The sequence below is a fragment of the Rhamphochromis sp. 'chilingali' genome (assembly GCF_963969265.1).
Source record: "Rhamphochromis sp. 'chilingali' genome assembly, chromosome: 1".
NCBI lineage: Eukaryota > Metazoa > Chordata > Actinopteri > Cichliformes > Cichlidae > Rhamphochromis > Rhamphochromis sp. 'chilingali'.
Window position 1 is genome coordinate 5,766,116 of NC_137929.1, and position 23,885 is coordinate 5,790,000.

Sequence of the window (23,885 nt, forward strand, 5' to 3'; positions counted from 1 at the left end):
ATGTTGTTGGATGCACCTGTCTGCACCCTTAATGCTCTCTGGTCGCTATGGTAACGCGTAAACATTTCTTTCAAAATAAGACACACGACTACAACACGGGAAAGACCCAGGGAAACGAAGTTAACGATAAAAACCCTGAAAACCATTGTTGGATTTATATTTTATCATTGTCATTGTTATTGGGGAATATCTAACCATATATGCTCAGAGGTGTAGAACCAATTGTGTAATGATAGTAGTCTTTAAAGACTTTGTGTGACTCCAGAGTGCTCTGGCATTCACACCCACGTCCTGGGATCATGGGAGAGGTGCTACCTTCTTATTGTTTTGTGGTAGGATGTCTGTTTTAGTCTAAGTGCCTTTTGTTTAGATGAACTGCTGGACTTCCAGACCAGCAGGTTTAGGGAAGTCGTTTATGGGGTCACACTCTGACTCCACACACACACACACACACACACACACACACACACACACACACACACACACACACACACACACACACACCTACATAACATACAGACTGGTACCTTTGTTCACGTGTATGTTAATGAACCTATGTATGTTCATGTAACCTCAATAAAAGAACAGTGTTACGAGGGAACGGACGAGAGCGACTGTGGTCAAGCGAAGGAACGGCATTGGTCCAGGTCTCTCCCGTGCACGAGAAACATAAAGAACTACTCGTGTCTTGCTTTGCTGTGTAGCTGGATTGAACGATCCAGCGAACAGGTTTATGCTACAAACCTATCAACCATCAATTTCACACCGAGCCTCGACTCTCACGGCCCGGTACCAAACGACTCACGGACCGGTCCGTGACCCGGGGGTTGGGAACCGCTGAGTTAACGCATGAGTAGTTCAGGGCTGCACGTCATTTTCATTGTTAATATCTTTGTGAAAAGCACATTGATGTGAAAATCTTCATGAGAGTCAGAGGCCCTACAACACGATTAAAGATTCATTCAAAAGAAAATCACAAGTTATTATCATCTTCAGAACATTTCATTAAACATTAGAGACAGACTGCTGAGTACATCTCATCTCTATCCAAACAACCTACAGTCCACAAACACATCATGAACCAGTGCTCTGGGCTGTGGTCTGTCCCCAGTTACATGGATCAGCTGGTTCCCTGGAGGTGACTGCTGCTGTGGTTTGGAGCAGATGAATAAACCTGAACTGAATCAGGTGTCCAGTTACTTTTGGTCCCTTTAAACCAGGCTGTCACATGTTCAGGATGTGAAACTCCTCCTCCTCCGTGAAAACGGGTGTGGGTCTCAATCAGCCAAGGTTTTGGGTGAACCCATTGTGAGATCTAGCCCCACGCTATCATGTGATTTCCTGTGATCAAATGTCCCAGGATGTGAGTGGCAATACTCACATCCTGGGACACTGTCAAGGCAATACACCAGACAATTACATCCACGCTCTTTGGTTCTGTCCACCAGTGCAAAAGTTTTGGCGCGAGATATGTGAAGACTTATCAAAATGTCTGAAATGTAACATTCCAACCTCCCCCTTAGTGTGTTTGTTGGGCAGCTTAGATAATGTCACTTCAGAAAAGAATATAGCCCATATGATCTTCACTGCCCTATGCATAGCCAAGAAAACAGTCCTCATGAACTGGAAAAATAAAAATAATCTTAATTCTAACCAATATAGAAATTATCTATTAGATTACATTAGTCTTGACACAGCCTCTGCCACCACATTAGATCAATTGCTCTGGGCCCCTTTTATCAGCTCCATCACCTAGTGGGGGTGGGGAGTCATAGTTTGGTCCCGCCTTCACTGTTGTGATTGGTGAGGGGGTAGGGACAGGCTTAGGGCGTCGGGGGGTTCCCCGGAGGCATCTTCCTTGGGGGGCTCAACCCGGGGTAGCGGTCACGTCCGGTTGAGGGCTCTGTTGGCTCTCAGGTGACTGTTTCCTCGCGGCTGCGTGCAGCGGGGCTAGGGGAGGGTCTGTGCTGACGGACGTGGGTTACTGACCTGGCAACCTGGCTGCCCCTGGGTGGGTCCGGGATGGGCGTGAGGTTTTGGGGGCGCTCCGTCTCTGGGCTGGGGCCCGGGCCGGGCCTCGGGGGCTCGGGTCCTGGTTGGTGTGTTGCCGGGGTTGTGGGCGGGTGGGTGCATGGGGGCCCGGCCCCGGAGCAGGGTGCCGCCGGTGCATCGAGCCGCCTGGGGGGCTCTTCAACTGGTGGGGGGGATGGTCACATCTTGCAGGAGCTTTCTTCTCCCAGGAACTCTCTGCAGGAGGGGGAGATACAGGAGAGGTGGAGGAAGATCTCAGCCTGGGCGTTTACCGTCTTATGTAGTCTGGAAGATGTGTGGTTGGTGGGGTGGGTGCAGTTTTCTCTGTGGTGGGGTTGGGTGGACTGTCCAGGGCTCTGTGGAGCCGGGGGGCGCTACTGCACTGGGCCCCGGTCTGATGGGCCTGGGCCCCCCTTCCCTGGCGGGTCGCGGAGGGTGGGAGTGCCTACTGGGGTCAGCGGGGGAGCTGGCCCCAGGGAGGGGTTACCTGCCCCTCCCTTCCTTCCCTCCCCATCTCCAGCTGCCTCCCTCTTCCCGCTCCTCCACAACCACCCACACATGCAGGGCCTTGGAGTGGGGGTATGTCACCAGGGTGCAGAGGAGGCTACCCCCCCCCCCCCCCCCCCCTGTCCCCTTCTGGCTGCCTCTGCCTCAATTTTATCCCACAACTTAGACATTCACATTATTCACACTCTCATTACACATACATATAGGATCTTGGGGGTGGGCACAATCACGGAGTCCAAATCACCATCAGGGTGTATACCTCACCCCTGACGTCGTTGCCCACCTCTCAATTTTAAATACACTTAGTCATTGAGGGTTAGCAGGAGGGACTATGCGCTTACCTGCTGCTCCTTGGCAGGTAGCTCCATGCCCTCCTGGGTTTTAATTGCACCTTAGAACACATATGCATCAACACTACAATGAGCGGGTGGAGGGAGGTTTGGAGTCTTCTCCCACCCCCATTCTCTGCGGCCTGCTGGAGCGGGAGGGCTAGTAGGAGGAGTTGGCCGTCCGACTGCGGTCTGGGGTGTGGGGCCTCCCTGCTGCTGCGGAGTCGGGGTGGTCTGCCTCTCCCCACCGCAGGGAAAAGGGTAACACCACCTGGGTCTGGGTGCAATTCCCCCCTCCAGGGGCAAGGGTACCTAGACCCGGTTTGTAGAGTACGCTTGGGGAGTGTGATTGTGTGTACAGCGTCTCTTTATGTCTGTCTCCAAGTTGGTTGAGTGTGGAGTGAGTGCATATGAGAGCATGAGGGTGGGAATGGATGTTTGTGTCTGTGTGTGCCTGTATGTCTGTGTCTATATGTCAGGTTGGGTATCAGACGCCACCTCTCTGGGGACACCTCAGGCCCTCCAAGGTTTGGAGGCCTATCTCCACCCACCACCACTTCCCCTGCCGGTGGCAGACTCCCTCAGGTGTCGGTGTGTTGGTGGTTCTTTGTGTCTGGGGGTGGGCGTCCGGGTGCACACCGGCTCACTCCTTGGCGGCCGCTTGTCGGGGCCTGGGGCCTGGGGCTCGCTCGGGCCCCTTTGGAGGTGGGGTGCCCCCGGCCTCTCGGCCTAGGGCTCGGTCACTCAGGCGCAGCTGGGGGCCGGCGGAGCTCACGGGCGCGTCACTGCAACTCCCCCTGACTTCTGCTCCGCGGCTGCTGGGCGAGCCCTCATCTGGGACTCTCCTCAGCTCTTACTGGGACAGTGGCGCGGCTGCCCCTCTGTTGGTCTTCCATGGTCTCTTGTGTTCTGGGGGCCTCTGGATGTCTGGAGTTTTGATCTCCTCCATACCCGCTTCACACCCTGGAGGACGGGGCTGTAGCCCCCCCACACTCCCTAGCAGATCATTACATGGAGAAACCTTTGGAATGCAAGCATGCTGATCCACACAGGTATGCACACATGGGTATTCACAGACGCGGACTAAAGCTTTCTTGGCTGCTACCTCAAAGCACACTGTGCGCTGTCTATCTTGCGTGCTGCACAATATCGTTTATTACTTAGTAAATACTGATATCTATGACTAGCTAGTTTATTGTGATGGTGCTTTGTTTTCTCTATTATTATGTTGCTCTTTGTTGTTTGCTGTCTCCTCTGTTTGTTTTTGTTTGTTTTTTTTTTTTTCTCCATACAGGTGACCCAGGAGTTTTTTTTTTCTCTCTCTCTTCCCCCCCCTTCTCACCGTCTCTTCTCCCCTTTGGTTTTCTTTCTTTCTCTCCCCCTCTCTCTCTCATTCATTCCCCCTGTCCTATTTATTTTAAAAAAATAAAAATAAAAAAATAAAAAAAAATGACAAAGGATGAACTGAAGCTCTGCCATCACGTAATGTCGCATACTGCTGTTTCTGATGTCATTTAGAAAAAAAAAAAAAAAAAAAAAAAAAAAAAAAACACAGCAATGATGAAGAGGAGCAGCATTACAGCCAAAGTCCAGTTCATACAGTTAGGTCCATAAATCAAATAAGGGAAAATAAAATGTTGTTGGATGCACCTGTCTGCACCCTTAATGCTCTCTGGTCGCTATGGTAACGCGTAAACATTTCTTTCAAAATAAGACACACGACTACAACACGGGAAAAGACCCAGGGAAACGAAGTTAATGATAAAAACCCTGAAAACCATTGTTGGATTTATATTTTATCATTGTCATTGTTATTGGGGAATATCTAACCATATATGCTTAGAGGTGTAGAACCAATTGTGTAATGATAGTAGTCTTTAAAGACTTTGTGTGACTCCAGAGTGTTCTGGCATTCACACCCACGTCCTGGGATCATGGGAGAGGTGCTACCTTCTTATTGTTTTGTGGTAGGATGTCTGTTTTAGTCTAAGTGCCTTTTGTTTAGATGAACTGCTGGACTTCCAGACCAGCAGGTTTAGGGAAGTCGTTTATGGGGTCACACTCTGACTCCACACACACACACACACACACACACACACACACACACACACCTACATAACATACAGACTGGTACCTTTGTTCACGTGTATGTTAATGAACCTATGTATGTTCATGTAACCTCAATAAAAGAACAGTGTTACGAGGGAACGGACGAGAGCGACTGTGGTCAAGCGAAGGAACGGCATTGGTCCAGGTCTCTCCCGTGCACGAGAAACATAAAGAACTACTCGTGTCTTGCTTTGCTGTGTAGCTGGATTGAACGATCCAGCGAACAGGTTTATGCTACAAACCTATCAACCATCAATTTCACACCGAGCCTCGACTCTCACGGCCCGGTACCCAACGACTCACGGACCGGTCCGTGACCCGGGGGTTGGGAACCGCTGAGTTAACGCATGAGTAGTTCAGGGCTGCACGTCATTTTCATTGTTAATATCTTTGTGAAAAGCACATTGATGTGAAAATCTTCATGAGAGTCAGAGGCCCTACAACACGATTAAAGATTCATTCAAAAGAAAATCACAAGTTATTATCATCTTCAGAACATTTCATTAAACATTAGAGACAGACTGCTGAGTACATCTCATCTCTATCCAAACAACCTACAGTCCACAAACACATCATGAACCAGTGCTCTGGGCTGTGGTCTGTCCCCAGTTACATGGATCAGCTGGTTCCCTGCAGGTGACTGCTGCTGTGGTTTGGAGCGGATGAATAAACCTGAACTGAATCAGGTGTCCAGTTACTTTTGGTCCCTTTAAACCAGGCTGTCACATGTTCAGGATGTGAAACTCCTCCTCCTCCGTGAAAACGGGTGTGGGTCTCAATCAGCCAAGGTTTTGGGTGAACCCATTGTGAGATCTAGCCCCACGCTATCATGTGATTTCCTGTGATCAAATGTCCCAGGATGTGAGTGGGCGTTAAGACGTCCATGTCCCTCTTCAAGCAACTTAAAGAAGTCCAGACGCTTTTCTTTCCAAGCTCCTTCGACAACATCATTCATAGAACAACTTCCAGCTTCTTTTGCTCGGCTACAGTTTGGATGGATTTGCATTTAAAGATGCAACAAGACTAAAATGGTTAGGGTCAGGAGGTCAAAGGTCAGAGCTCCTGTGGGTCTGAGGGCGGCCTCACGCTGGAGAAGGATGAAGGAGTCTGACCTGAGCCAGTGTTTGACATGAACACATCAGCACTGCTGTCAGTGAGCCTAACGACAGCCGTTAGCATCATTTCAGTGTTTCAGTCATAAAAACACTTCCTGTCACTGTGGTGGTTACAGTGACATCATGCAGTTTGTGCTTTGACCTCCAGAGGGCGACAAATCAGCACAGACAGAGAGCTCCATTCAAACTTTGCTGCCATCAGGAATAATTCTTCAAATATAATCATCAGTGTTTGAGCAGTTATGATATCAGGGACAATCTAGACATGTGTGACAATACTGAACATGTCACATGACACACCTCAAACATCATGTGATCCACTCTCAGTCTGCACTTTCATTCATGACTTCAACAGGTTGAAATGAGCTTTGAAGAAACATTCAGTGAAATAAATCTTTCATGGATTCATGTGAGCAGCAGATGAACTTTGTACCAACAACATCTTCAATAACAGAGTCTGAATGAAGCTCAGGTGTTGATGCTGCTCACTGATTGGACGCTTGGTTTCAGCTCTGCTCTCAGTCTTTACTGCACAGGTGAAGGTAGAAAGTGTGACTGGATCTATAGACTGGAAACAGAGAAACATGCTGAACATTTGAAGCTTTGCAGCAGAAATGTTCATGTTACAAATACAGCAGAGCTGATCTGGGATCAGTGTGTTCACACCTGCAGCTACAACAAGGTTTCATGTCTCCACACGTCAGCATGTGAACTTTACTCTGACTCAGTCTGAGCAGTCAGACGGCATATTTTTAAAGTTAACACATCAGCACACACAGAGCTGAGCCCCTCCCACCTGTGCTGAGTTTCAGGTGGAGCCCCGCCTCCTTCCAGGAAGCAGCTCACCTGTGTGTCCGTGTTTAGTGTCCAGGTGTGGAGTGGAGCTTGTTGTTGGTGTGAAGAAACTGTAAGTTTGCTTTGTTTCCTCCTTTAACAGTTTGTCTTTAGGAACTTTACTGTTTGTTCAGCTCGTGTTTGATTTCTTCACACAACAAACTGTGTGTGTTTGTATTTCCGGTCTCTCCATTAAAGTCAGTGTGTAATGTTTCCTGGCTAACATCAGCTGTGTGCAGCTTAGTTCAGCACAAATCTGCCGCTCCATAGTTCACGGTAACGGACTCACAGCTGGACCAACGAGGCCGAGTGTGTCCGCCACTCTGAGCTACGTTCGTGTTTGTGTACTTGTAGTTTGTACTTTGAGTTCACTCAGAGCCCACAGAGGACGCAGCGTACGTGATGACGTCACAGCCCTTTACCTCCTTTACTGTCACTGTGATTAATATTTACACACGAGACACCTGACAGCATGTTAATGCTAAGCTAACGCTAAGCTAACACTAAGCTAGCCAAGAACCCAGAGTGAGGTTAAAGCTGAGTAAACACTGACCCCAGACCAGCACCGTGATAAAGTGAGCTGCTGCTGCTGAACTTGAACAGGTAACAAAGTGATGAGCAGTCAGGCTGCAGGTTTCTACCTGTTCATGTTTCTACAGTAGAATCACTTTGAAGTGTCTTTGTGCTGTTTCATCTTTGATTTGTGTTCATAAACACTCAGAGAAACATCACGTGACCTCATCAGGATCTGTGTTGGTGTGTGGGGCTGTACCTCAGCTTTATGTTGTTACATGCTCATTTGTTCATTTTACACAGTAACATCAAAGTAATGTTATGAGGAGTAATGAAGTAACGTACTCCATTACTTTTAATTAAAGTGTTCTGTGTAATATGTGTAATAATGACTGTTTTGAGTAATGACCAACACTGATCACAACAAAGAGGAAATGCCTCCAACATGCACAAACATTTGAGCCACAACATGCAGTTAATGTGCACAAATGTCTTTGATATGCTGCTCAGTGATGGTGGTGACTGTCAGAGCAGAGCTACTGAGAATCAATAAGTAATATCAATGATGGGATCAGAATCACTAAATTCTTCTCATCCCTGTCAGTATCATACATGTGCTGTATAATGTGATAAATGTAGAGGTGCTGGCTGTTCTCTCACTCTGCTGTTTAGCTGTAAAGGACGCCTCCCTGCCTTTGTCTCATTCATGACCTTTAATAGTCTCTTCTAACATGCAGAGATCTGTATGATCTGTTTCATAGAGTCTAACCAGCCTGTACAGGTAACAACAACAGTCACTGCATCACTGACACACAAACGTCATCTCTGTCAATAACAACATTCATACATGGAATAAAAACACATCAGTGGATCATTGCTGGAGCTGATGTTTGTGCTCCTGGTGCAAAGGCTCTCAGTTTCCTCCTTGAAATAACATCAGTGGTGGGTCAGCGACATGCTTTCTTTCCCTCTCAGGTTTAAATATCTGGGACTCTCCACCGTTTGGTTTTAGAGCTGAAGAAGCTTCTCAGATGAAACGTCTTCCAGAAACTTAAAGACGTCTCTTTTCTCTCCAAGCTCCTTAGATCACATGACCTGGATGACTGAACCTACAGACATATTGACCTGGTTTCATGGTCACATGACAGGTCAGAGGTCAGCGACTGTAACTCAGTTCCTCCTGTTAATGTGAACTCACTGAGTGTTTGTGGTTTACCTCTCAGACTGACTGAAGATGATGATGGAGGAAGAGGAGGACAGAGCAGAGTCTGCAGGGTCCAGCTGTCCGTCTGCGAGGAGTGACCGGTCCAAACCTCTAAATCCAGACTTCAGTGGTGAACCTGGAGCAACGAGGTCAGAGAGCTGAACTCACTGAGTAACAGAAATAATTCTGCACTGACATTATAATCAGTGTTGACTCTGGTTGATTGTCTGACTGTGTTTGTGAGCTGAGAGGAAATGAAAATGAGTTTGTAACAAAAATCTGTTTTGTCCAGTTTTCCTGTAAAAAGCTGAACTCTAATCTAAGAGGATGTTACTGACAGGAAACAGCTGCATTATCTGCAGTCTGTGTGATCACAGCTGCTTCAATCATGTTTGTGTCTGCAGAGGTCAGAGGTCACAGTCTGCAGGGTCCAGCTGTCCGTCTGTGAGGAGTGACCGGTCCAAAGATCACCCTCCACTCTTCAGTGCTGAACCTGGACCAACAAGGTCAGAGAGCTGTGATGACTCCTTTACATGTTTGTGTTTCCTGGATAAATATGACCTGAAACATCCTCAGATTGTTACAAAGATTCATTAAAAAGAAAACAATGAAAGAGAAAAGATCCAAATGTTCGACTTGGTCATTTGCTGTTTGAGGACAGTGATGCTCATATCTGTGGGGAAAGTGTGACCTGAGTGGGTTCATGTTTGTCTTTAAAGAACAGAGCTGCTCTGATTCTCTTTGTGTCTGATCTGTTAAACAGTCTGAGAGGTCACACAGAGACCCAGCAGCTAAAGCCTGGATCATACTGGCTGCTGTTACTCCATCAGGACAACACTGAACCACAGTGGTGTGGATGTAGTGGATAAATCCCACCATACTGATGCTCAGAGTTAACCACAGGGAACAAAACCAGATGTTACCTTCAGATTGTGACCTTTGGAGTGGACGATGCAGATTTCAATAGAGAATAAATGTTGTTGTTTTTCAGCTGTGAAGAAAGAATCTAATTTTCTGAACTTAAGAATTTATGATGCTGGAAACAACATGGAGACTATAACACAACATTTCCACTGTGTTCATAGAATGAATGTAAAACTGTCAGACATTCATTAAATATGCAAAATCTCTACAGAAGCTGTTGGGTTTAGAGTTTATTATTGTCATTTGTATTAGGAAACATTTAATCATATATGCTTAGAGGTGTATAATCAATTGTGTAGTGATAAGTTGTGTGATCTTTAACAGGCTACAGAGGCTTGGTGTGTATTCCACACTGGAATGCACACCTGCATCTTGGGGGCATGGGAAGAGGTCGCATCTTGTTTTATTGTTTTATGGTAGGATTAACGTAGCTACATTTGTTTTAGTCTAAGTGCTTTTCTGTTTAGATGAACTGCTGGACTTCCTTACCGGGGGGGGTCTAGTCTACCCTCTTCCTGACCAAGGATGATTGCCTTCGTGCTTTCATGTTGTTATATGACCCTTTTGACTGACACACACACACACACACACACACACACACACACACACACACACACACACACACACACACACACACACAGTATTCTTTGTTCACATGTATACCTATGTAAGATGTTATATGTTAATGACCCTATGCATATTCATGTAACCACAATAAAAGGAGTGCTGTGGGGAAACCTGGCTGAGAGTCTGATGGTGGTCAAGTGGTGGAACGACACTTGGCTCCAGCCAGGTCTCCCTCATGCATGAGTAAACCAGAGAACTTTGGTGCCTTGAGTCTTGCTTTTTGCTGTGTAGCAGATTGTCCTTAACGTTCCAGCGAATAGGTTTATGCTACAAACCTATCAGAAGCATCAGAGGGTCAGACGTGAAGCACTCAGTGATTTTGATCAAATGACTCATCAGTTATTGATCTGTACTACACTGATCTACCACGTTAGTAAAGCTGGTGTTCTGGTGGTGGAGGGAGACTCGGATCATGTTCTGGTTTTGGAGCAGTGATCTGCTGATGGTTCAGTTTGATGAGCTTCTTCAAAATCATCCCTGACATCACCACTGAAAGGACGTCCATGAAAACAGACTGAAAATTACTGATATGTTCACAATCTGAGAGTTTAAAACTTGACAGACTTGATTCAGATGAAGTTATTTGAGCAGAAACTCCTGGATCTTTATCCTGTGTTGATCTAATCCTTCATGGTTCCTCCACAGAGTGGAGCAGCAGAGCTCAGAGGTTCCCAGTGGTCAGTCTGCCCAGCAGCATCAAACACAGCTGGACTCCATATTTATGGTCTGTACATGTACAACAACTACTGTTACATCTGTTCTGTTCACAGTCATCTCCATGCTGCTCTTTGTAGACCAGTGGATCGTCAGTGTGTCCAACATGGATCTGATGTTTGGCTCCATGATTTCACTCTGGCTCATTCATAAATATTCTGTTCCAGCTGCTGGAGGACAACATCATCACTTTTGTGAAGAACGAGCTGAAGAAGATCCAGAAGGTTCTGAGTCCAGATTACCCAGAATGCTTAGAGAGTCAGAGGAGCAGCAGCAGAGAGGCGTTTGTGAAGATCACAGTGGACTTCCTGAGGAGAATGAAGCAGGAGGAGCTGGCTGACCGTCTGCAGAGCAGTAAGAGGATTTATCTAAAGATTTAAGCTGCTGGATAAATGAACATTTTCCAGAGATGGAAGATGGAGCAACATGTTTTAAAGATTAGTTCTTTTTGGAATTGAGTGTTTATTTTTCTTCTCATTCAGAGCTTCAAGCTCCAGTTTGTCATCGTAACCTTAAATCCACCCTGAAGAAGAAGTTCCAGTGTGTCTTTGAGGGCATCGCTAAAGCAGGAAACCCAACCCTCCTGAATCAGATCTACACAGAGCTCTACATCACAGAGGGAGGGACTGCAGAGGTCAATGATGAACATGAGGTCAGACAGATTGAAACAGCATCCAGGAAACCAGACAGACCAGAAACAACCATCAGACAAGAAGACATCTTTAAAGCCTCACCTGGAAGAGATGAACCAATCAGAACAGTGCTGACAAAGGGAGTGGCTGGCATTGGGAAAACAGTCTTAACACAGAAATACAGCCTGGACTGGGCTGAAGACAAAGCCAACCAGGACATCCAGTTCATATTTCCATTCACTTTCAGAGAGCTGAATGTGCTGAAAGAGGAAAAGTTCAGCTTGGTGGGACTTGTTCATCACTTCTTTACTGAAACCAAAGAAGCAGGAATCTGCAGCTTTGAAGACTTCCAGGTTGTGTTCATCTTTGATGGTCTGGATGAGTGTCGACTTCCTCTGGACTTCCACAAAACTACAATCCTAACTGACCCTAGAAAGTCCACCTCAGTGGATGTGCTGCTGATAAACCTCATCAGGGGGAAACTGCTTCCCTCTGCTCGCCTCTGGATAACCACACGACCTGCAGCAGCCAATCAGATCCCTCCTGACTGTGTTGGCATGGTGACAGAGGTCAGAGGGTTCACTGACCCACAGAAGGAGGAGTACTTCAGGAAGAGATTCAGAGATGAGGAGCAGGCCAGCAGGATCATCTCCCACATCAAGACATCACGAAGCCTCCACATCATGTGCCACATCCCAGTCTTCTGCTGGATCACTGCTACAGTTCTGGAGGATGTGCTGGAAACCAGAGAGGGAGGACAGCTGCCCAAGACCCTGACTGAGATGTACATCCACTTCCTGGTGGTTCAGGCCAAAGTGAAGAAGGTCAAGTATGATGGAGGAGCTGAGACAGATCCACACTGGAGTCCAGAGAGCAGGAAGATGATGGAGTCTCTGGGAAAACTGGCTTTTGATCAGCTGCAGAAAGGAAACCTGATCTTCTATGAATCAGACCTGACAGAGTGTGGCATCGATATCAGAGCAGCCTCAGTGTACTCAGGAGTGTTCACACAGATCTTTAAAGAGGAGAGAGGACTGTACCAGGACAAGGTGTTCTGCTTCATCCATCTGAGTGTTCAGGAGTTTCTGGCTGCTCTTCATGTCCATCTGACCTTCATCAACTCTGGACTCAATCTGCTGGAAGACAAACAAACAACCTCCAAGAAATCTAAATTATTTAACAAACCAAAACTTCAATCTCTCCACCAGAGTGCTGTGAACAAGGCCTTACAGAGTCCAAATGGACACCTGGACTTGTTCCTCCGCTTCCTCCTGGGTCTTTCACTGCAGACCAATCAGACTCTCCTACGAGGTCTGCTGACACAGACAGGAAGTAGCTCACAGACCAATAAGAAAACAGTTCAGCACATCAAGAAGAAGCTCAGTGAGAATCTGTCTGCAGAGAAAAGCATCAATCTGTTCCACTGTCTGAATGAACTGAATGATCGTTCTCTAGTGGAGGAGATCCAACAGTCCCTGAGATCAGGACGTCTCTCCACAGATAAACTGTCTCCTGCTCAGTGGTCAGCTCTGGTCTTCATCTTACTGTCATCAGAAGAAGATCTGGATGTGTTTGACCTGCAGAAATACTCTGCTTCAGAGGAGGCTCTTCTGAGAATGCTGCCAGTGGTCAAAGCCTCCAACAAAGCTCTGTGAGTAAATATGTGATCATGTTTATTTTTAAAATGTTGATTAAAAGTGGTCATAGATTTCTTCCATGACAGATCCATGTCCTAAAACCATGAGACAGCGTAGTTGTATAGTATAAAAGAAAAAAGGAGAACTTTTGACCACAATATTGTAACTTGAATGAACTTTTGATACAGCCTTTAAACATAAAATTTATGAACAGAATCAGTGACAAAGGGCAGCCCTGGTGGAGCCCATCACCCACCGGACTTATTACTATCCAACGTATTGCCGGCTATGCCAACCAAGCTCTTGCAATGGTTGTAAAAGGATCGAATGGCCATGAAATGTTTCTCAGTTTTATTATTTTCAGTCACATCTGTTTTTGATTATTAACTGAATATTTTAAAATTCAGGCTTTTTATGTTATACAAAACATCATATTTTCTTATGTCTTGTATTGATTCTGAAGGAATAGTTTTCATCAGTATCGCAGATACCAGCCTGAATTTTACTTTGTATTGGATCAGGAAGGAAATCAGTGGCATCACACATCACTTACAGCAACTTCAGCACCTCTTCATTTTAATAAACTGGGGGAGGTGCACCAAGATTCAGTATGAGATAAAGAATTATTTTTAACTGTAAGGTTGGAGAAATCTGTTGTTGGAAATTGGAAGAACGGGTCATCTTAAAAATCCCTGCATTGTAGTTTTATTCAGGCCCCTTCAATCTGTGATCGCTGTTGCTTTGCATTGTAAATGCTACTATTACAAAAGTCACAAATATTAGTGTATGTGTGTGTTGTTGGGTAATAAACCAAAAGAACAGAATCTACCAGCACCTCACTGATTTCTGCTTAAAAACAACAAAAAAGCAATAAAGCTCTGATTTGTTTGGTTGATCTTGTCTCCCTTCCACCTTGATTTCAGACTGAGTGGCTGTAACCTGTCAGACAGAAGCTGTGAAGCTCTGTCCTCAGCCCTGAGCTCCCAGTCCTCCCATCTGACAGAGCTGGACCTGGGTAACAACAACCTGCAGGATTCAGGAGTGAAGCTTCTGTCTGCTGGGATGAAGAGTCAATACTGCAAACTGGAAACGCTGAGGTCAGATCAAGCGATATCGATTTTTTTTTTCATCAATTAACATCATTTAATCAATTTCATTTGGAAAAAATTTACATTGTGTGTATGTTTTGTTTTTTTAATGAATCCATGCAAGTCACAGTAAACTGCCACATTTGACTTTTGTAACATGAGGCAATAAGGATTCCAGCATGTCCTGAAAACATACATGCCAACCCTCCCGATTTTTCCGGGAGAATCCTGAATTTCAGTGCCCCTCCCGAAAATCTCCCGGAGCCACCATTCTCCTGGAATTCTCCTGATTTTCCACCAGGAAAACAAAATAGAAAAACCATATCCCAGAATTCATAGCGTGGCCCAGCCAATTCCAGTTTCCAACAATGGCTGCAGCTACTTAGTTTTAATATTGCTCTTATTACTGTTTCTGGGTCACAAAATAAACTTTTAACATATTTTCAGGCGAGAATGTCGTATGTTTTGTTTTTTTAATGAATCCATGCAAGTCACAGTAAACTGCCACATTTGTCTTTTGTAACATGAGGCAATAAGGATTCCAGCATGTCCTGAAACAGTGTTGAAATATTGTAAATGTAGTAGCTCCTCATGGCACCATGAATACTTTAACACAAGTGTTTCATGTCTTCTTGTCATCCTTTCTTCAGACTGAGTGGCTGTAACCTGTCAGACAGAAGCTGTGAAGCTCTGTCCTCAGTCCTGAGCTCCCAGTCCTCCCGTCTGACAGAGCTGGATCTGGGTAACAACAACCTGCAGGATTCAGGACTGAAGCTTCTGTTTTCTGCAGTGGAGAGTCCAAAGTGTACACTTGGGATTCTCAGGTCAGGATTCAGTCTTTTCTGATGATAATTTTAAAACCTGAGTCAGGTCGATAAATGGCTTACTCATTTACAACAGACATGATTTGTTAAATCACCTTATATATGTGTGCTTAAGTTCTGTGCTGCTCTGATTTATTGCCCGTGCTGTCTTTCAGTTCAGCTTTGTCGAGTCTCTGGTAGGATTTCTTTCACATGACCTGTGTAAAAACAAAACAGGAAACATATTAAGCTGAAGTAAGATGCACAATTTGAAAAATGGGGCACAAAAAATGTTGCTGCTTTCTGGAAAGTGCGTCTAAGAAGACCCAATGGAGAAAGTGAAGAGAAAAATCAAAGATTAATAAGAAGAAAATGGCAGAGGCAGTTTCTTTTGGACTGCCTGCAGATGGGGCGAGACTCTAGAAACAGGGATGATTGGAGAAAATGTAAAGAGGCCAGGAGATGAATATTCTGGTGTTCTGGGGATAGTTCAAGGTTCAAGGCTCTTTATTTGTCACATGCATAGTTATACAAGTATAACACACAGTGAAATGTAGCCTGACACGCTCCTCGACATGTGCAAAAATTGGGGGGGGGGGGGGGGGGTGTAGAAGAAGAACATTATATATATATATATATATATATATATATATATATATATATATATATATATATATATATATAAACACCCAGCACGCCCCTGCGGGCGGTTTATCCTTCAAGCTCGGGTCCTCTACCAGAGGCCTGGGAGCTTGAGGGTCCTGCGCAGTATCTTAGCTGTTCCCAGGACTGCGCTCTTCTGGACAGAGATCTCCGATGTTATTCCCGGGATCTGCTGGAGCCACTCGCCTAGCTTGGGAGTCACCGCACCTAGTGCTCCGATTACCACGGGGACCACCATTACCTTCACCCTCCACATCCTCTCGAGCTCTTCTCTGAGCCCTTGGTATTTCTCCAGCTTCTCGTGTTCCTTCTTCCTGATATTGCTGTCATTCGGAACCACTACATCGATCACTACGGCCGTCTTCTTCTGTTTGTCTACCACCACTATGTCCGGTTGGTTAGCCACCACCATTTTGTCCGTCTGTATCTGGAAGTCCCACAGGATCTTAGCTCGGTCATTCTCCACCACCCTTGGGGGCATCTCCCATTTTGACCTCGGGACTTCCAGGTTATACTCGGCACAGATGTTCTAGTCCGGCATCTCCTGGTGTAGGTGTCCTGAAGCGGGGGGAGAGCAATCCTGCAGCAGCGTTCTGCTGTACGGATCACTCTCTGGAGAGCTTTTTGGTCCTTCACACAGCTGTTCCCGAACCACGATGTCATGTTCTCTGTGAGGATGCTCTCCACAGCGCCTGTATAGAAAATCCTGAGGATCTTTGGAGAGACCCTGAACTTCCTCAGTTGTCGTAGGTGATACAGGCGCTGCCTAGCCTTTTTGGTCTGGACCTGAATGTGGGCAGCCCATGTCAGGTCTGAGGAGATGTGGACACCAAGATACTTGAAGGACTGCACCCTCTCCACTGGAGCTCCATTGATGATAATGGGCTTGTAGTCTCTGTGCTGACCCCTTCTGAAGTCCACCACCAGCTCCTTTGTCTTGCTGACGTTCAGCTGGAGGTGGTTGTCCTGGCACCACGATGCCAGATTCTTCACTTCATCCATGTAGGCCGCCTCATCGTTGTTGGAGATGGCACCCAACACCACTGTGTCGTCAGCAAACTTCACAATGGTGTTGGAGCCATGGGTGGCCACACAGTCTGAAGTGTAGAGGGAGTAGAGCAGTGGCGAGAGGACACATCCCTGAGGTGCTCCTGTGTTGATGGTGATGCTGTTGGAGAAGCACCTGCCCACCCTCACCACCTGAGTTCTGCCAGTGAGGAAGTCCAACACCCATGCACACAGACGGCTGTTAAGTCCCAGATCCCTGAGCTTTGTGAACAGTCTGCAGGGCACTATTGTGTTAAACGCTGAACTGTAATCAACAAACAGCATTTGCACATAGTTACCCTGTTTCTTGTCCACGTGGCTGAGAGTGGTGTGTAGGACGTGGGCGATGGCATTGTAACTCCCTCCAAGTTGAAAAACGAACACAAGGCGTTCTTGATTTACTGGCATTTATTGCACACGGGCGCCACCAACGATGCCACCAGAGATGCTGTAACGATGCCGTGAGAACTGTACAACAACATAAAATAATCAATTTCCACCGTACATTGTTCTCATAGAGAATAAACAATAAAGTACATTATTAAACAACATAAATGCTCACAATTTGACCTTTACAAAATGCTAACATATACACGTGGTTACCATAAATTCGCTCGCTCTATCACAAACAAACATCTTATTTTCTATCACAACATATACAAATTGCATACCTCATTGGCCGCATTAACTTGCAGGGGTTAATGAAAACGCTTCTTGTAGTGTCACTCTTTCCCATAGTCGGACACTCCGTTGCATGCGTCTACATGTCTCTACCACCACCAGAGAGAGACGAAAGCATGCTGCGCTCTACCGAGTGTAGCGTGTACCAGAATATACCGTCGACCTCAAACAACAGACTAAACATTGGTTCCGCCCCGGAAACATTCTGTAAACCCTTTTTAAATGTATTTCCAACCAACAACATACATTACATCACACACATATATTAACAATAAAGTATTTCACTTATTCATTGTAACTTGAACCATAAAATTGTCTTAAATTGCATAAGTGCTGCTGACGGCAGCCACAGGCATCCTCTGTGGATCTGTTGGATCTGTAGGCGAACTGCAGCGGATCTGTGGTGTCTGGGATGGAGGAGGAGATGATGTTCTTCAGCAGCCTCTCAAACACCTTCATTACTACCGAGGTCCGTGCAACTGGCCGGTAATCGTTCAGGGATGAGGGTTTGCTGTTCTTGGGCACAGGGATGATGGTGGATCTTTTGAAGCATGTGGGGACCACAGACTTCACCAGGGACACGTTGAAGATGTAAGTGAACACACCTGCTAGCTGGTCAGCACAGCAGCGCAGCAGACGGCCGGTGATGCCGTCTGGCCCTGCCGCTTTCCTTGTGTTCACTCTCCTCAGTGCCGCTCGGACGTCATGCTCCGCGATGCTGGTCACCGGTCTCTCGCTGATGACGTCACTGTCCTCGGTAGTCAGGCGGTAGATAGCATTAGCCGCCTGGCTAACCTCGAAACGGGCGTAGAACCGATTCAGCTCGTTGGTGAATGCAGAGTCAGCGTTGATCGGCGCAGTGTCCCTGGCTTTGTAGTCCGTAATGGTGCATAGTCCGTGCCACATACTCCCTGGTGGAAGCGGGACTCCACACGTTCCCGGTACCAGCGTTTGGCATCTCTCACCGCGCGCCGCACGCCATATGAGGCCGCTTTGTAGGCGCTCATATCGCCAGTGGCGAGACCCGCGTTCTAGGAGGCGGTCCTGGCGTTTACTGCAGTGCGGATCGATCTGTCAATCCACGGTTTCTGGTTTGGGAATGTGGTGACTCTCACAGTGGGGATAATCTCCTCCGCTAGCATATTGACGAAGCATACTGCTACTTCCGTAAACTCGTTGATGTCGACTGCGCATGCTCTGAACATGTCCCAGTCGACGTCGTTGAGTGCGTCCTGTAGCGTAGCTTCTGATTGGGCAGTCCACCGTTTCACCTCCCTCGTGGTCACGTCTTCCCTCCGTATGCTTTGTTTATACTGGGGAATGAGGAAGATGGCGTTGTGGTCAGACTTCCCAAAAGCCGGGTGTGAGACAGCTGTGTAGCCCTGCTTGTATGGCGTGTAGCAGTGATCCAAAATCCGATCCCCTCTCGTTGGACACGAGACATGCTGGTAAAAGTTTGGCATGACTTGTCTGAGGTTCGCTTTGTTAAAGTCTCCTGCTACAATGAGGGCTGCGCTCGGGTCCTTGTTTTGAAGCAAGCTTAGCACATCATGTAATTCGGACAAAGCCATACCTGTGTCCGCTTGGAGTGGGATGTAGACCACCGTGGCGATGACTGAGGTGAACTCACGGGGCAGATAGAAAGGGCGGCACTTAATGCTCAGGAACTCCAGATGTGGTGAGCAGCCGCTGGAGAGAGTAGAAATGCTCCTGGCATCACACCACTTTCTGTTTACCATGAAACACACTCCTCCACCTTTGGTTTTGTTCGACTCTGCCGTTCTGTCCGCGCGGAGCACAAAGAATGAATCCGACAGAGTTACGGCCTGGTCCGGCACGGTGGGGGTCAGCCATGTCTCCGTGAAGCACAGAATGTTGCAGTCCCTCATGTCACGTTGGAAGGTGACCCTTGCTCTTAGGTCATCGAGCTTGTTCTCCATGGATTGTACATTGGCCAGTAGGATACTGGGCAGTGGTGCGCGATGCGCCTGCTGTCTCAGTCTGTTCCTAATACCAGCGCGTTTTCCCCGGTGCTTCTTTGTTCTGCGCCTCGGATGAGCGGCCCGTCCCTTGTTGTTCTCCGCGCCGCGTAGAATCTCTGGCGGCCAGGAAGGGTCAGGTTTAAAAGTGTCCAAGATTAGATGTGCAACCTTGGCACCGATGTTTACAAGTGATCCGCTGTCGTATACTATAAGACTAGAGGATTTTGGGATGTAAACCAGAGCAAAAAATAAGTAAAAAACAAGAAAAGTGGATAAGTGGGAGTGAGAGGGAGAGATGCCAGTAAATGATTTCAAGGATAAATTTCAGAAAATCAGAGCTAAGAAACCAAAGCAAGTGGGGAACTAAAAACATGTGGACAGACTCATAATTAGGCCAAAGACACATTAAAGCAATTATTACAGGTTTAGAAACAGGGATGGATATGAAGGAGCTTAGCATGAATTTGCATTGAGGAAAGAATAGCAACGAGCATCAGAGGAAACAGTTAGGAAAACTAAGAGGATGTACTGGCAGGAATACTGCAGTACTTTAGGAAGAACTACACCAGTTAAGAATGTGTGGAGTACTGTTAAGAACATGAATGCAGACAGGAAACAACAGCAGTTTTTGTAAAGTAAATTCAAACTCCTTCATTAAATGCAGCTGGTTGAGTGAAAACAATGGAGAATGATTGTGTTACGTTGTTTATTCTCTATAGAAATGGAGCAGCAGGAGTGCATGCATAGCTGGACGTGGGCTGTATATACATGCGTGTATCTGTGTTGTCTGTGAGCAGAGAAAACAAAGCGCTGGAAATGTCCAGTGTATCATAAGCCAGCCAGTCCTGTTACTGCAATTCACTTCTTCACCAGAAAGTGTCACCATCAGGCTTCAACAGCAGTTTCCAGTATTAATAGTGTTAATGAGCTACAGGTAGTATGGATGGGAAAATGTAGAGATGCTGGGCAAACAATATGATCAAATCCACAGTGGGAATAATTGAAGTGATGACGGCAGGTGTAGAGAACAAAAATGAATCATATTGAAATGTTAAATCAGGAAAATCCTGGAGAAGAGGGTAGTTCTAATGTTCAGTTTGTAATGTTGAATTCAACACAGCTCTTAAATGCATAAAAATGACTTCACCTGACGTCAGACTGAGCAATCGGATTAGCTACTGATATTGATTTAACCCTTTAAGACCTACCATAGAACCAAGTCTGCCAGAGCTTATATTATATTTTTACATGCTGTAGAGCCATTTTTGGGAGCATTTCAAGTTACTATACATCAATACAACCATTACAGACTAAATTTTAATAATATGTATGTATTAAGTACATAGTAATTACATAAATTGCAAAAAAGTGCAATAAACTACAAAAAAATTGAAAATCGTTTTTGTTTTTTTAACATATATTTCTAGTTAGAAAAATTTAAGAGGCTTATCCCTCAAAACTGTAAATACAAAAAAGTTGCACAAAATAGTTTCCCACCACAGGAAATTTATTTTGAGTGCCTTCATAGTTTTATTTTTGAAATACACCAATTTTTATATACTGCAGGAAAAACAAAAATGAATATTATACTGCAAATTTGCAAAATAACAGCATATGCATCAAAATAAACTATTTCCAGCAGTGCAATATGAGTCCTAAGCATATGTGGAAGGAAACTGTAACCTAGGACAAGCTGATGGCATAAGATGTAAGTACAACTCCTCAGGTTTCATATGCAAAAAAAATTATTGCGCTAGCTCACGTGGTTACAGTGCTACCGGGATTTAAAAATAGTTGCACAAAACGGAGTGTGCCCACTCTGACCAGTTTTAAAGGGTTAAAGCAAGAAAATATGGTATTAGCATTAGCTGCCAATTCCTATTCACCTAAAATTAGCATTACCTGCCTATGGCAGTCTACTTAGCATTAACTCTTCACTAATGTAATGCTAATTCACATCAAATTATCTTTAGCTTTAGCATTAGCGGCTAGCTTCAGCCTACCTAGCACTAGCTGCTCACATTGTTAAAAGGGAAGAGAAAACGATATTAGCATTAGCTTGTAATAATTATTCACCCCTAATTAGAATTAGCCACTAATGGCAGCATACTTAGCATTAACTCCTCACATCGTCATAATACAAATGATGCTAACTTGCATTAAATTAGACTGCTGTTATTAGCTAATGCTATTTAGCAGTAGCTGCTCACATTGCTATAAAGCAAAGGAAAACGATATGAGCATTAGGTTCTAATGCATATTTGCCTTAAATTAGACGTAGGTGCTAATGGCAGCCTACTTAGCATTAGCAGCTCAGATGTTGTAATGCTAGGAAAAAGAGTGTTAGCATTAGCCGTTCACATTGTTATGAAGTTAAGGGAAATAGTGTTAGCATTAGCTACTCACATTGTTAAAAAGTGTTAGCATTAGTGCATAATGCTAATTCACATCAAATTAGCATTAGTTAATAACGGCAGCCTATTTAGCATTAGCAGATAATGTCGACCTTGGCCCACTGGAAAAGTTCAGAACTAAAGATTTAGGAGTGTTTCTCGATAGCTCTTTCTCATTTGAGAAACAAATGAATTCTGTTATTAAAACCAGCTGTAAGGTTTATATTGTTGATTGTCATTTATGCTTAGAAATATTTACTCATATATGCTTAGAGTTGTATAATCGATTGCATAATGATAGAGGTTTGATCCTGAGTAGTCTGTAAAGACTCTGTGTGCCTTCCAGAGTGCTCTGGCATGCACACACCACTTGGGGCCATGAGAGAGGTCGTACCCTCTCTTACTGATTTATGGTGTAGAACAGGGGTCTCAAACTCAATTTAGCTGGGGGCCGCTGCAGGCAGAGTCTGGGTGAGGCTGGGCCGCATTAGGTTTTCCACAAGAAAGGCATGGTTAAAAAATTCCAATCTTCTCAAATCTCTTTATTTTTATTTTTTAACACAAAATATGAAAAATGAATAAACAAATTAAGAATTAATAAGAAAATAACTCAATCTGTAATACATAAATAAAATAATAATAAGATATTTTTAGTCAGTGAACTTGTGTGTATCTTTCAGTCTTCTATATCTGCTGTGTTTAGATTGAAATGTCTGTATTAACAGTTCTATAACCTTCTTCTGAACATGAATGGAACACTGTAGAAAATGAACTGTTCTTCTGAACATGGCTTCTCTTGCCTACTCCTTGCTGCTAGAGACCTGGCAGCGTTTCCTCTCGCATAGCCGAGCCAGATTTGGCCTGAGGGAGGAAGCAGTTGCGACCCTCAGTATGTCTTGAAGATGATCATCCGTAAGTCTGGACCTGTACTTGGACTTATTGAAGTTCAAAGTGGAGAAGAGCTTTTGGCACAAGTATGTGCTACCAAAAAGGCACATGGTCCACTTGAACATTCGGGAAAGCCGAGGGAAACTAGGGCTCAAGTCTCTCAAAAATTGTCCAAGCTTGTCTGCTTTTCCACTCACCTCCCTGAACTTTGCTTTGAGTTCAGAGTTGCACTGCAGCTCAATGAGCTCCATTTGAAGCACAGAAGGGGCATCTTGCACATCGAAGGAGAAGGGGTCCGCAAAAATGTGAAAGGTGGCTCTGTGTGTCTTGAAGTCAGCAAATCTGTGATCAAATTCCTCCTGTAGCCTCAAAATGACATCAACATACTCGTCAGCACTGAATGGTGTGCCTGCATCCACGAGTGCCTTGCATGCTGGGAAGTGGCAAAGGTTTGTCTGAGAGAGCTGAGCTTTCCAGAGCGCCAGTTTTGTGGAGAATGCTCTCACGTTGTCATAGGCAGCACTGACAAGTTGCCCCTGGCCTTGTAACGTCTTGTTCAGTACATTAAGCTCATGTGTCATATCAACAAGAAAAGCTGAGTCCATGAGCCATTTGGGATCAGTTAGCACAGGAACACTAACTCCATCCTTCTCCATGAAGGCTTCACTTCTGCTCTCAACTCAAAAAGTCTCTTTAATACATTTCCCCTGCTGAGCCAACGTACCTCAGTGAAGTCGAGCACATCCCCATATTCTGACTCCATTTCCTCTAAAAAAGCACAGAACCTTCGGTGCTTTAAGCCCCTGGATCTGATTTGGTTGATGCATTTCACAACAATAGACATCACATTGTCAAACTTCAGGCATTTGCTGCAAAGGACCTGCTGATGGATGATGCAGTGCAGAGCAATGGCCTCCTCCACGCCTTCCTCTTCCAGTTTGTTTTGTGCCACCAGTCCATGTTTCCTCCCTGTCATTGATGGCGCTCCATCTGTTGTTATTCCAACAAACCTCTTCCATGGCAAACCAACATTCTCAATGGCATCACACAGCTTGTAAATATCTGCTGAGCGGTGGTCTGGCCATGCATTGGAATTACTGTGAGCAGCTCCTCCATCACTTCAAAACTGTCATCAACACCACGGACATACATTGGGAGCTGGGC

At 45.4% G+C, this 23,885-nt stretch overlaps 1 protein-coding gene across 1 annotated transcript in view; it reads left to right on the top strand.

The window, feature by feature from the left end:
• Positions 1–10,855: 10,855 nt before the first annotated feature.
• The window catches only part of LOC308399214 (protein NLRC3-like), an 18,237-nt gene continuing 5,207 nt past the window's right edge, over positions 10,856–23,885 (top strand). Inside the window, exons 1-5 of the mRNA XM_080886319.1 lie at positions 10,856–10,917; positions 11,075–11,261; positions 11,390–13,190; positions 14,100–14,273; positions 14,915–15,088. Coding sequence (XP_080742445.1) covers positions 10,915–10,917; positions 11,075–11,261; positions 11,390–13,190; positions 14,100–14,273; positions 14,915–15,088 — 2,339 coding nt within the window. The 5' untranslated portion in view covers positions 10,856–10,914. The remainder of the gene's footprint in view (positions 10,918–11,074; positions 11,262–11,389; positions 13,191–14,099; positions 14,274–14,914; positions 15,089–23,885) is intronic.